General features: G+C 41.8%; 1 protein-coding gene across 1 annotated transcript; it reads right to left on the bottom strand.

Moving 5' to 3' along the window:
- Positions 1 to 1792: 1792 nt before the first annotated feature.
- On the bottom strand, positions 1793 to 13556 carry LOC109891277 (WNT1-inducible-signaling pathway protein 2-like). Its single transcript, XM_020483732.2, has 5 exons — positions 13500 to 13556; positions 10770 to 10989; positions 6755 to 7009; positions 3223 to 3482; positions 1793 to 2797 (listed from the first exon to the last, which is right to left on the bottom strand). The coding sequence occupies exons 1-5, from the start codon at positions 13554 to 13556 to the stop codon at positions 2510 to 2512; spliced, it is 1080 nt and encodes a 359-aa protein (XP_020339321.1). The 3' UTR covers positions 1793 to 2509.
- Between the last annotated feature and the right edge of the window lie 503 nt (positions 13557 to 14059).

Raw genomic sequence — 14059 nt, 5'->3', positions numbered from 1 at the left:
AGAGGCAGGTGTCATTAGTTGTCTCTGATTGAGAATCATACTTAGGTAGTGTAACGACGTTCGTCTGTAGAAGGAGAAGCAGACCAAAATGCAGCGTGGTGGTTACTCATGTTCTTTAATGAAATAGAACAAACGAACAAAACAAAACAACAAACGGAACGTGAAAACCTATACAGCCTATCTTGTGACAACAAACACAGAGACAGGAACAATCACCCACAAACACACAGTGAAACCCAGGCTACCTAAATATGGTTCCCAATCAGAGACAACGATAATCACCTGTCTCTGATTGAGAACCGCCTCAGGCAGCCATAGACTATGCTAGACACCCCACAAAACCCCAAGACAAAAACGCACCACAAAAACCCATGTCACACCCTGGCCTGACCAAATAAATGAAGACAAACATAATATACTATGACCAAGGCGTGAGAGGTAGCCTGGGTTTCACTGTTTGTTTGTGGGTGTTTGTTTCCGTGTCTGTGTTTGTTCACCACACGGTATTGTTTTCGGTTTCGGTTATTCACGTTACGTTTACTGTTTTTGTATTTTAGTGTTCAGTTTGTCTTTAAAATAAACATCATGAACACTTACCACGCCACATCTTGGTCCTCCGATCCTTCTCGCTTCTCCTCCTCAGACGAAGAGGAGGAGGAAAACCGTTACACCAAGAACCTGATGGTCACTCTTACAGAGCTCCAGAGTTTGTCTGTGGAGATGGGAGAACATTCCAGAAGGACAACCATCTCTGCAGCACTCCACCAAGCGTGGTGGTGGCAGCATCATGCTGTTGGGATGTTTTTAAGCGGCAGGAACTGGGAGACAGGATCGAGAGGAAGATGAATGGAACAAAGTACAGAGGGATCCTTGATGAAAACCTTCTCCAGAGCGCTCAGGACTTCAGACTGGCGCGAAGGTTCAGACAACCAAGACAATGCAGGAGTGGCTTCAGGACAAGAGTCTGAATGTCCTTGAGTGGCCCAGCCAGAGCCCAGACTTGAACCCGATCAAACATCGCTGGAGAGACCTGAAAATAGCTGTGCTGCGATGCTCCCCATCCAACCTGATAGAGATTGAGAGGATCCGTAGAGAAGAATGGGAGAAACTCCCAGGTGTGCCAAGCTTGTAGCGTCATACCCAAGAAGACTTGGGATGTAATCGCTGCCAAAGGTGCTTTAACAAAGTACTGAGTACTTACAGTACCAATCAAAAGTTTGGAAACACTTACTCATATTTTATACAATGTAAAATAATAGCGAAGACATCAAAACTATGAAATAACACATTTGGAATCATGTAGTAACCAAAAAAGTGTTAAAAAATATATAGATTTTAGATTTTAGATTCTTCAAGGTAGCCACACTTTGCCTTGATGACAGCTTTGCATACTCTATTCAGACCCCTTGGGCTCTGGATACTTTCCGAATGCATGAGCATAGGATGAAAAATATTTTTTATGTGGAATTTTCGACACAATTTGTTTACATAGTTCTGATGATTATGTTGAAATTAGACTGGCGTAACAACCTGTGAGTCAGGTTAAGTCGTTGTATTTAAGTTTAAGTTTTACTCTAATTTTAATGTTTACAATGCTGGTTGAAATAAAATGAAAATAGTACTTGGTTGATTACTTTTTACAAATCCAAATGTATTTTCTATGTAGAGTCCACGTCACAATAGGTTGACAAATGACATTGAAACAATGTTGATTCAACCAGTGTGTTCCCAGTGTGAATAGGCTATTAAGGCATGAATGTGGGAAATTTAAATATTTCATTGACGTTTTAATTATTAACCATACCAATCTACAAGATAGTAATTCAGGTGTCTTTATCCTCATTGTAACATAGCATAATAACAATATTACTGAAAAAATTATTTGACTGATAACAAAATACTTACAGTTTATAGAAGTTATGACTGACAGCTAAGCTTGCGCATGAAGGTCACTTGGAATTGACACCAACCTATTTTTACTTACAGTAACTTCCTACTGTACATTCAGTTCCATATTTACTTTGAGGTAACCGAAACGGCCGCTATAGGCCTCCACCTCCATCCACCACCATGCATCACTCAATCAACTAGTCACTCATCCCCTCTCTCTCTCTCCCTCTTTTTCTCTCTCTCGTTCTCTCTCTCTCACACACAGACACCTTTTCTAAGAATCTTGATGATGGAGGTATTAATTTAAATTAAATGGCCCTAATCAATATTCAAAATCAAATAGAGGATGAAATTGAATCAAACCTGCACTGCGGAAATTGTTAACACTGTTATTACACATATTCTAAGCAATGCAAAGCAGTTGACTATATTTACTGGGTTAAACTAATGGTGCTTTTTCAACAGCGCAGGAACCATGTGTTTTTTCCCACAGTGCAAGTTTGATTGAATCCTACCCTACTCTTCGATTCCTATTCATATGTCATTGTCCAGTATCTTCACTGACAGGGCTTGCCCATCTCTGGCTATGGGGCTATTTCACTCTCCACGGTCCTATACTCTAAAGCCAGGGAATGGCTCTCCTGTAGGCTGTGAATGGGGCCTGGGGACAATTGTAGTGGTGGCAGGAGCAGGACTCAATCATCATCACCTGCTGGTGGATCATCCTGCCCTGGGGGCAGCGGAAGGCCATGTTGACAGTCCTGGTGTGGTAGGGGCTGCAGCAGCGGCCTTCCAGACACTGCAGGCCACAGAACCGGAACCTGTAGGCCCACGTGCTCAAACAGCCCTGGTGCTCCAGATGAATGGGCACGGGAGACCTGAAACTACTATCGCAGGCACCAGTTCCCTGCAATACACATAACAGTGGACTTCAATTTAAAACATTGAATGATTTTAAATGATCTCTAACTTCAACTTTTAGTTGATCAACATGGACTTTGAAATATTAGGACATTTTGACAACTCTCCATACAATTCTTCATGATGCAGTTCTTCTGATGGCACACATTTATGGTCAATTTATGGTCAATGCTGTATCTAAGTAAAGGTACAATGTAAATTATATCAAGTAATTCATCCCATTTGCCAAAAAGTGAGGTACAACAATGAAAGCAAAACATTTCTAATGGCCAAACTGTCCACCCACCTCAAGTGGCAATCCATTCTACCTCAACTAACCTCGAAAACAAAATGGCCAGACAGCAGTAAGAGTATTTGAGTGTTTGAGAGTGTTTGAGGTAAAGAAAGGCGGAGACCGCTGCTCCCACTCACCACATGCGACCTGCTGCGAGGCACGGCAGTGGCCTGGCATGGCCTGACTTGGCACAGTCTGGTTTGGGTCTGCAGGCGGCAGGCCCAGTTCTTGTTTGAGCTGCGGGTGGAGACACCTGGGCCACAGCTGCTGGAGCAGGGGCTCCAGTCTGTGCTCTGCTCAATGCAGTTGGAGTTCAGGCCCTGGCCCTGAGACTGAGCCCCACCACCATCACCACGAAATCCGTGACGCACCCTCTCCCTCTCTGGTGGTTTCTCCACTGGGTAGTGTTGAAAGACAAGGGCAATGTGATGCTGTTAGTCCATTTGTATACTCATTGGGTTTGTTATGTGAGGATATTGATATGGCTATGCTATTACACACAAAGGAAATGTTATGTGCATTTCTTGTCCATTAAATATGAATATTGTGGTTTTAAATGCTTAAATATAGGTGACTTCTGGATTCAATACATACTGCCTATTTGTATGATGTAACTACTCCTTGCACACACATGTCTTCAGTTGAAGCATCAACAGGTTAGCTACAAAAAAGGGTAACACTTTACTTGAAGAGGGTATCCGTACATAAGGCATTCATAAAACCTTTATGACACCATTCATAACATGTGTTAAGAACATTGTTATTAAGAACGTTTTTTTAATGATACTGTAACATTCATAAAGCTGGTATTTCATGAAGGTATAATGAGTGCAACGATTAAAGGGTTACTCCAAAACAATAGTCTACCTGTTATTAATAGTAAAAAAAAAAGGATTCCATTATGTTATTTTGACCTCTGAATTGACCTGTGTAAACACTGCCATGCAGGTTCAATTAAACTGCACCCTTTTGTCAAAAAGGCAATAGTTGAACAAATAAACTGCACACTGCTCTTGATAGTATCACGGGTCTTCGTCAAAGCTCTGACGAAGGCTGTGAGGCCGATACATAAAGCTTATTAAAGATCAGTGATACATCCAAATTCCTCTGTGTTGTGCCTTGAAGATGTTTTATCCTGGCAAACAAGCAGTAAATCGCACTGCAGCACGTAAGTTACTTCAAGACTTTAACGTCACACCAAGTTGTTGCTACATATTTTCCACATTTTGACCAAGGGATCCAAGGGATTCTCTATTTTGTTACTGTGATGTGTAATTCAAAATTATCCATTTGTAGTTAAAGGAATTCTTTGGGACTTTGGCAATTATGCCATTTATCCACTTCCCCAGAGTCAGATGAATTTGTAGATACCATTTTTATGTGTCCAGTATGAAGGAAGTTAAAAGTAGTTTCAAGAGCCAATGCTAACTAGCATCAGCGCAATGACTGGCATGCTAGCAGATACCAATAGACTTCCAGTCATAGACTTCCAGCGCTAATGCTAGTTTGCATTGGATCGTGAAACTACCATACTGGACACATCAACTTAAAAATGGTATCCATGAGTTCATCTCTCTGGGGAAGTAGATAAAAGGCATCATTGCCAGAATCCCAAAGTATCCCTTTAAGTATTTAAAAGAAAAGAAAATGAAAGAAAAATACATCTTTATTTTGGGACCACTTTATTTTAAATGTCTCCTGCAGATTAACTGTAGATATAAAAAAACATTACACTTTGACAACCTGTAAAGTTTTAAAAAATATTGTTCTTGTAAACAAAATGGACAGACAATGGAAAGTTCAGCTTGATTGCCAACTTTAGCTTTCCTTTCAAAATGTTTGCATAAGGTAGTTACAGTATGCAGTTGGGAGGCGTTGTGGAATTTGTCCATGCGAGGCGAGCAGGGTTGAAGAAGAGGCATTCCTGTGTGAGGCATTCCAAATGTTATGCCTCGACTTAACCCTCAAGGTTGTTGTGTCCTAATTTTAAATGTAATTTAATTTAATTGTTGTGTCCTAATTTAACCAAATCATGATTTATAGGACACCACAATGTCAAGGGAATGTCGCAATTGTCACGAGTGAATGAGCCCAGCATCTTTGAAATTGATTGCACATATTGGCAACCCAATCTCACATTGTAAGACATTTCGCATCTTTAGGACAAATTTCAAATATACAGTGCCTTCGGAAAGTATTCAGACCCCTTGACTTTTTACACATTTTGTTACGTTACAGTTTTGTTCTGAAATTGATCAAATCCTTTTTTCCCTCATCAACAGACAATATCCCATAATGACAAAGCAAAAACAGGTTTTTAGACATTTTTGCTAATTTATTTTGAAAAAAATAGAAAATTAAATATTACATTTACATAAGTATTCAGACCCTTTACTCGGGGCGGCAGGGTAGATTAGTGGTTAGAGCGTTGGACTAGTAACCGAAAGGTTGCAAGTTCAAATCCCCGAGCTGACAAGGTACAAATCTGTCGTTCTGCCCCTGAACAGGCAGTTAACCCACTGTTCCTAGGCCGTCATTGAAAATAAGAATTTGTTCTTAACTGACTTGCCTAGTAAAATAAAGGTACATTTTAAAATAAAATAAAAAACTTTGTCAAAGTACCTTTGGCAGCGATTACAGCCTCGAGCCTTCTTGGGTATGGAGTTACAAGCCTGGCACTCCTGTATTTGGGGAGTTTTCTCATTCTTCTCTGTAGATCCTCTCAAGCTCCGTCAGGTTGGATGGGGAGCATTGCTGCACAGCTATTTTCAGGTCTCTCCAGAGATATTAGATCGGGTTCAAGTCAGGGCTCTGCCTGGGCCACTCAAGGACATTCAGAGACTTGTCCCGAAACCACTCCTGCATTGTCTTGGCTGTGTGCTAAGTCCCGTTGTCCTGTTGGAAGGGGAACCTTCACCCCAGTCTGAGGTCCTGAGCGCTCTGTATATTGCTCCATTCATCTTTCACTCAATCCTGACTAGTCTCCCAGTCCCTCCTGCTGAAAAACATCCCCACAGCATGATGCTGCCACCACCATGCTTCACCGTAGGGATGGTGTCCACCTGGGGTGAAGCTTGGCATTCAGGCCAAAGAGTTCCATCTTAGTTTCATCAGACCAGAGAATCTTGTTTCTCATGGTCTGATAGTCCTTTAGGTGCCTTTTGGCAAAATACAACCAGGCTGTCATGCTTTTTACTGAGGATTGGCTTCCATCTGGCCCCTCTACCATAAAGGCCTGATTGGTGGAGTGCTGCAGAGATGGTTGTCCTTCTGGAAGGTTCTCCTATCTCCACAGAGGAACTCTGGAGCTCTGTCAGAGTGACCATTGGGTTCTTGGTCACCTCCCTGACCAAAAAGTGCTTCAACAATGTACTGAGTAAAGGGTCTGAATACTTATGTAAATGTCATATTTCTGGGGGATGTTTTTTGTTTGTTTTTGCTTTGTCATTATGGGGAATTGTGATTAAACTGATGAGGGGAAAAAAAGTCAAGGGGTCTGAATACTTTCCAAATTATATTAGTTTTAGTTTTTTTTACTATTTCTCCATTTTATCTTTTTATTTTATTCACTTTGAGATTTTTCTTGTAAAATGAAAAATAAATAAATAATTACTATTAATCATTCCTAATCAGTATTTTTTTCATATTTTTGCCTATTGAGTACTGTACCTGCAGCCATAGTGTCTGGGTAAATGTTGTTGTCCAGGCTTTCACAGACCCACTCCCTGCAGCACCTCCCAGGCTGGCGCACTAGCTGAGGGTTGGGGCAGTTGGCTGTGGCAGGAACCTGTAGGTCATCGCTGCACAGTGGCACACAGGTCACCCCGCCACCCAGGCAGTGGCACAGCTGTGCACACGACTGCTGGAATGTCTGGCCCTCCTCGAAGTGCATGCCGTTCAGTTCACATCCCAGCATGTTCTGGCCTGGTCACAGAGAGAGGAATAGATGGGGAAGTGAGAGAGTGAACTTTTTTAAAGTAAACTCAAAAAAAGAAACGTCCTCTCACTGTCTTGTCTCTCTGTAGCGCTGTCTTAGGCATCTCACAGTACGGACATTACATTACATCTGCAGTCCTCATGTCTCCTTGCAGCATGCCTAAGGCATGTTCACGCAGATGAGCAGGGACCCTGGTCATCTTTCTTTTGATGTTTTTCAGAGTGAGTAGAAAGGCCTCTTTAGTGTCCTAAGTTTTCATAAATGTGACCTTAATTGCCTACCGTCTGAAAGCTGTTAGTGTCTCTATCGACCGTTCCACAGGTGCATGTTCATTCATTGTTTCTGGTTCATTGAACAAGCATGGGAAACAGTGTTTAAACCCTTAACAATGAAGATCTGTGAAGTTATTTGGATTTTTACAAATTATCTTAGAAAGACAGGGTCCTGAAAAAGGGATGTTTCTTTTTTTGCTGAGTTTTAGGTGAAGCGGATCAAAACAAAATCAAATCACATTGCATTACTCGCAATGCTCCGAATACAACAGGTTTAGACCTTACAGTGAAATGCTTACGTACAAGCCCCTAACCAACAATGCAGTTTAAAAAATATGAATAAGAATAAGAAATAAAAGTAACAAGTACTGAAAGATCAGCAGTAAAATAACAATAGCGAGACTATATACAAGGGGTACCGGTACCGAGACAATGTGCGGGGGAACCAGTTAGTCGAGGTTATTGAGATAATATGTACTTATAGGTAGAGTTATTAAAGTGATTATACATAGATAATAACAGAGAGTTGCAGTGGCGTAAAATGGGGGGGAATGCAAATAGTCTGGGTAGCCATTTGATTAGATGTTCAGGAGTCTTATGGCTTGGGGCAGAAGCTGTTTAGAAGCTTCTTGGACCAAGAATTGGCGCCCCGGTACCGCATGCCATGCGGTAGCAGAGAGAACAGTCTATGACTAGGGTGGCTGGAGAATATGACAATTTATTTGGGCCTTCCTCTGACACCGCCTGGTATAGAGGTCATGGATGGAAGGAAGCTTGTCCCCAGTGATGTATTATTGGGCGGTACGCACTACCCTCTGTAGTGCCATGCGGTCAGAGGCCGAGCAGTTGCCATATCAGGCAGTGATGCAACCCGTCAGGATGCTCTTGATGGTGGAGCTGTAGAACCTTTTGAGGACCTGAGTACCCATGCCAAATTTTTCAGTCTCCTCAGGAGACTAGGTATAGGTTTTATTGTGCCCTCTTCACAACTGTCTTGGTGTGCTTGGACCATGTTAGTTTGTTGGTGATGTGGACACCAAGGAACTTAAAGCTCTCAATCTTCTCCACTACAGCCCCATCGATGAGAATGGTGGCGTGCTCGGTCCTCCTTTTCCTGTAGTCTACAATCATCTCCTTTGTCTTGGTCACGATGAGGGAGAGGTTGCTGTCCTGGCACCACATGGCCAGGTCTCTGACCTACTCCATATAGGCTGTCTTGTCGTTGTCGGTGATCAGGCCTACCACTGTTGTGTCATCGGGAAACTTAATGATGGTGTTGGAGTCATGCCTGGCCGTGCAGTCATGAGTAAACAGGGAGTACAGGAGGGGACTGAGCATGCACCCCTGAGGAGCCCCTGTGTTGAGGATCAGCATGGCGGATGTGTTGTTATCTAGCCTTACCACCTGGGGGTGACCTGTCAGGAAGTCCAGGATCCAGTTGCAGAGGGAGGTGTTTAGTCCCAGGGTCCTTAGCTTATTGATGAGCTTTGAGGGCACTATGGTGTTGAACGCTGAGCTGTAGCCCATGAATAGCATTCTCACATAGGTGTTCCTCTTGTCCATGCGGGAAAGGGCAGTGTGGAGTGCAATAGAGATTCCATCATCTGTGGATGTGTTCTGCTTAAATTTTTGCTTGTGACAACGTACGGTGGCAAGAAAAAGTATGTGAATCATTTGGAATTACCTGGATTTCTGCATGAATAGGTCATCAAATTTGATCTGATCTTCATCTAAGTCACAACAATAGACAAATATAGTGTGCTTAAACTAATAACACACACATTATTGTATTTTTCTTGTCTATTTTGAATACATAATTAAAAAATTCACAGTGTAGGTTGGGAAAAGTATGTGAACCCCTAGGCTAATGATTTCTCCAAAAGCTAATTGGACTCAGGAGTCAGCTAACCTGGAGTCCAATCAATGAGACGAGATTGGAGATGTTGGTTAGAGCTCCCTTGCCCTATAAAAAACACTCACAAAGTTTGAGTTTGCTATTCACAAGAAGCATTGCCTGATGTGAACCATGCCTCGAACAAAAGAGATTTCAGAAGACCTAAGATTAAGACTTGTTGACTTGCATAAAGCTGGAAAGGGTTACAAAAGTATCTCTAAAGGCCTTGATGTTCATCAGTCCAATGTAAGACAAATTGTCTATAAATGGAGAATGTTCAGCACTGTTGATACTCTCCCTAGGAATAGCCATCCTGCAAAGATGACTGCAAGAGCACAGCGCATAATGCTCAATGACGTTAAGAAGAATCCTAGAGTGTCAGCTAAAGACTTACAGAAATCTCTGGAACATGCTAACATCTCTGTTGACAAGTCTACGATACGTAAAACACTAAACAAGAATGGTATTCACATTTCAGTCCTGATTTCAACCCGATTGTGATGTTGTGGCATGACCTCAAGAGAGCAGTTCACACCAGACATCCCGAGAATATTGCTGAACTGAAACCTTTTTGTAAAGAGGAATGGTCCAAAATTCTTCCTGACACAACTGCAGAAAACGTTTGGTTGAGGTTATTGCTGCCAATGGAGGCTCAACCAGTTATTAACTCCAAGGGTTCACATACTTTTCCCACCCTGCACTGTGAATGTTTACACAGTGTGTTCAATTTAGACATGAAAACGTATAATTGTTTGTGTGTTATTAATTTAAACACACTATGTTTGTTTGTTCTTGTGACCTGGATGAAGCTCAGATCAAATGTTATGACCAATTTATGCAGAAATCTGGGTATTTCCAAAGGGTCCACATACTTTTTCTTGCCACTGTATGTGGTGTCAAATCTAGGGTGAAGACATGTGTACTAAAATAACATTTGAGTCATTTAGCAGACATTTATCCAGAGTGCATATATTTTTTTACTTTTTGAACACTTCTAATGGCTGCCTTTAACATCAATGTCGCAATACTTGTTGTATCCAACTGTATGTTGTGGGATTATTACCCATGGCTGCCATTCCCAATCCTAAATCATTTAAGTTCTTGGCTATTTTCCTATTATTTATGGCCATGAAATAGAACATTCAACATTCATCTTAGTCAAAGATTTGCTGTGCATGAAAACTGGGATACACTCTTACATCTCACTCCATTTGAGTTCTTATTATCATTACCATGATCACATAATGGAAATGTTTTGAGGCTTTGTACAGTATTTGTACCCTGCAAAGTAGTCGCCTGGTCCCAGATCTGTTTGCGCTGTCTTGCCAACTGTCTTGTAGTTGGATCTTACAGTTGGCAAGATACCACAAACAGATATATCTTACAGTTGGCAAGATACCACAAACAGATATATCTCACAGTTGGCAAGATACCACAAACAGATATATCTTACAGTTGGCAAGATACCACAAACAGATATATCTTACAGTTGGCAAGATACCACAAACAGATATATCTCACAGTTGGCAAGACAGCACAAACAGACCTGGGACTGGTTTAACAGGGTAGCGCTGTACTCACTGACACACTCTCCAGGACCACCGGGGTAGCTGGCGCTGTAGTCACACTGCAGGCCCTGCTGGCTGTCACACACAAACCTCTCCGTGCAGTCTTCACCCTCCTGTCTGGCGCACACCTGGCAGCAGCGGCACCCATCCAGCACCGTGGACACCCCCAGAGGGCAGCGTGGTGCGGGCCAGGGGCAGTTGTGACATGGGCCCCCGCATAGCTGGCAGCACACCTAACACATGTGGGTTGACAGTAGGATGATTAACTGCAGTAGCGTTTGTGAATCAAATGTGTGTGAGACTGCAGTTTTCACCGGTAGCCTTTTGTTGACTGTAGGGGTTAAGGCTTTTTTGTCTATGACTGTACTATAAATGTTACTGTACTTTGTGTGTATTTGTTTGTGTAACCTGTAGGGTTCAAATCCTTACAGCTTCCCCAAATCCCAATTGGAGGTATTCTGGAATCAGCAGGGAATAAGCTGCAAGGGAATCGTCTAACCTGGGATTTTTTAACCATGAACATCATACAGGATATATTGCACACATGTAATGCGCAAAAAACGTATGCCGGTCATTCATAGCATCACTTAAATGTTTGTTGAATCTTAATTTGATCACTTTTTTTCACTGCAGGAAATGCAGATAAGCTTTGTGATTTAAATACACTCACTGAAACCCAGCACTATTAACAGTATTGCACTTTTTTCATGTAGCCTAATTTTGTTCAGCTAATAGCCTAACCACCAATCAAGCAACACTATGGACTAAACATTCACATCCTGTTGATGCAGGATTATTTTGCTACGACAATTCTGGTAAAATACTGCCCTCTTGCAGTGCAAACGCAAAGCCCTCCTGCATAAACTTCCGCCTTACCTTACCTTATTGTTGGCTAATTGATACTAGACCCGGTCTCAGGGATGGCTAACTCTGGAAATCCCTTCAATCTCCACTGAGTTATGTAAATCTGCTTTTAGTTTTTTTCCAGCGCTCTCTAAAATTGGTTGAATTGGTGCCTCTAGGGCAATTCTAAAGGCTGATTGAGGACCTTTTTACAGAAAAATGTGTTTGTTTTCTATGATTGTGTTTTACTTTTAGTGTATTGATGTGAAATATTGATGTATTTATTGGTGTATAATTGGTGTGTATCAGTGGTGTTCGGTGCCGTTTAAGATGAGGGAGAACACGTATTTTTTTATGAGCGTGGCCTTAATTCTATTACAGCATATTGGATGACTGTCGTTCATATTCCATTCACCCAGCTCAATGTAACATCGACAGGTTTAGGCAAAAAAAAAGACAGTGACACATTCAATACCACCTTGTACACTCTTGCCTGCATCTAATTTATCTGGGGTGTAATCATTAGTCCAACAGTTGCAAACAAGAATTTCGATTGGACAAATTCAAGTATGTTTATCCCCGTTTCTTTCTATTTGCTTCCGTTTAAGAAACGTTTTTCAACTGAATTGGTGGAATAAACACACTCCTGATCACCCACAAATACAGTTCACTTTCATAGCAGCACACATAAAAACAGCATGATCACTTTGTTCATTGTATAATTCCTTCTCACATGTACGCGCTGTCTCTCACCTTTTCCATTCGCTTGTGGACTTCAGGGCACAACACAACAGCTGTCTGTGACCAGGCGAAGAAACCTTTCAAAGCCAAACATTCATACCACAACCGCAAACCACTCCACACAGCCTACATCATTGTCACCATATTAGCTAACGTCATAGTCAACATAGCTACTAGAACTAAGGCATTAGTAAACCCGCTTCAATCATGCAGTACAGTGTATAGTCAGCAAGCAGTTTAGCAGTTACACCTTCGGGCCCTGGTGGCAATAAATTAATAAAACCAAAAGCTTACCTCGACTTGGAAGAGTTTCAATGTTGAATAGCCATAGCCAGCTAGCTAACATAGCATCCCTTTCTGTTGGAGCTGGATGTTTGAGTAGGCTAAAGTAGCTAGCTGCATTCACTAGCTAAGTGCTTCTGTCGTTCTCTCTCTTTGAGTCAACTACTCACCACAATTTATGCATTGCAGTGCTAACTAGCTGTAGCTTATGCTTTCAGTGCAAAATTCATTATCTGATCCTTTGTTTGGGTGGACAACATGTCAGTTCATGCTGCAAGAGCTCTGATAGTTTGGAGGATGTCCTCCGGAAGTTGTCATAATTACTGTGCAAGTCTAAGGTATGGGGTGAGCACCATGTGCCTCCTCGGTTTTGTATTGAAGTCAATTTACCGAGAGGAGGACAGAAACTAGCTGTACCCCGGCAACACCATGGTGCTACCCCAGAGAGTGCTGTTGAGGCTACTGTAGAGCTTAATTGAAAAACGGTGTGTTTTAATCAATTATTTGGGGACGTGAATATATTTGGTATAGTTTTATCTAAAAAGGATAACTTTTTCATTGTTTCACTATTTTTATTTTACTGAAATTCACTGAGGAGAATGGTCCTCCCCTTCTTCCTCTGAGGAGCCTCCACTGATAGTGTATATGGATGTTTTTTATTTGTATTGATAACATTTAGCATCAGTTTGTGAACCAACATATTCACTTACCAAAAACAAGTGCATACACTATGCTGCAAACAAGTTCATCATCCCATGACATCCCTCAAACATTAAATTCCATTTCTTCCCCAAAATATCACAAGCTTACTTTGACAAATAAAAGATGTTTGACAACTTGAATTCTTAAGGAAATTCTTGAGCTTGTCAACCCTCACCTGAGTGATGATACACAACAGCAGGGAACCAAGGAGCGTAGCATCTCTTCGGTCCATCTTCAGGGGTTAGCCAGTTCTCTCTCGCTCTCTCTTGTCGCTCTATCTCCTCAAGAAAGCTGCGGTGCCATTAATGCTGTGTGTTAGCAAACTGCCTGCCTCTGTCCATTCATTTATAAAGTCTGCCTTCTGATGTCACAGACGGTGGACTGCAATGTAAATAGTTACTGGACAGGAATCAAAAATAGTTGTAATTCCACATTCCTGCTACCCATTTCCTTAGACTCACGCTCTCTCTCTCTTTCTCTCCAAGCCAAGCACTTTTTCCAAAGACTTTCATGGCTTTTGAGGGCAGTTTAGACTGAAGTCCATACACTGTGTATTGATGTGGTGAATTGTGCTTGTGATTGGTTGTGGCTGAGTTAAATTGTCTGTATTTCTTACCGGGATGATGTTCCTGCTTTGACCTGGTGTTTTGTTGGCACTGTGTAATAGACAGAGGTTCACCAAGGTAACTTCTACTGTATGCCCAACCTTTGGTTAGAGTGACTTTTAGTCTCTTG

This window comes from Oncorhynchus kisutch, linkage group LG1, assembly GCF_002021735.2.
Source record: "Oncorhynchus kisutch isolate 150728-3 linkage group LG1, Okis_V2, whole genome shotgun sequence".
NCBI classification, from domain to species: Eukaryota; Metazoa; Chordata; class Actinopteri; order Salmoniformes; family Salmonidae; genus Oncorhynchus; species Oncorhynchus kisutch.
The sequence above is the reverse complement of the archived record's forward strand: the minus strand, read 5'-3'. Positions and strand labels throughout refer to the sequence as shown.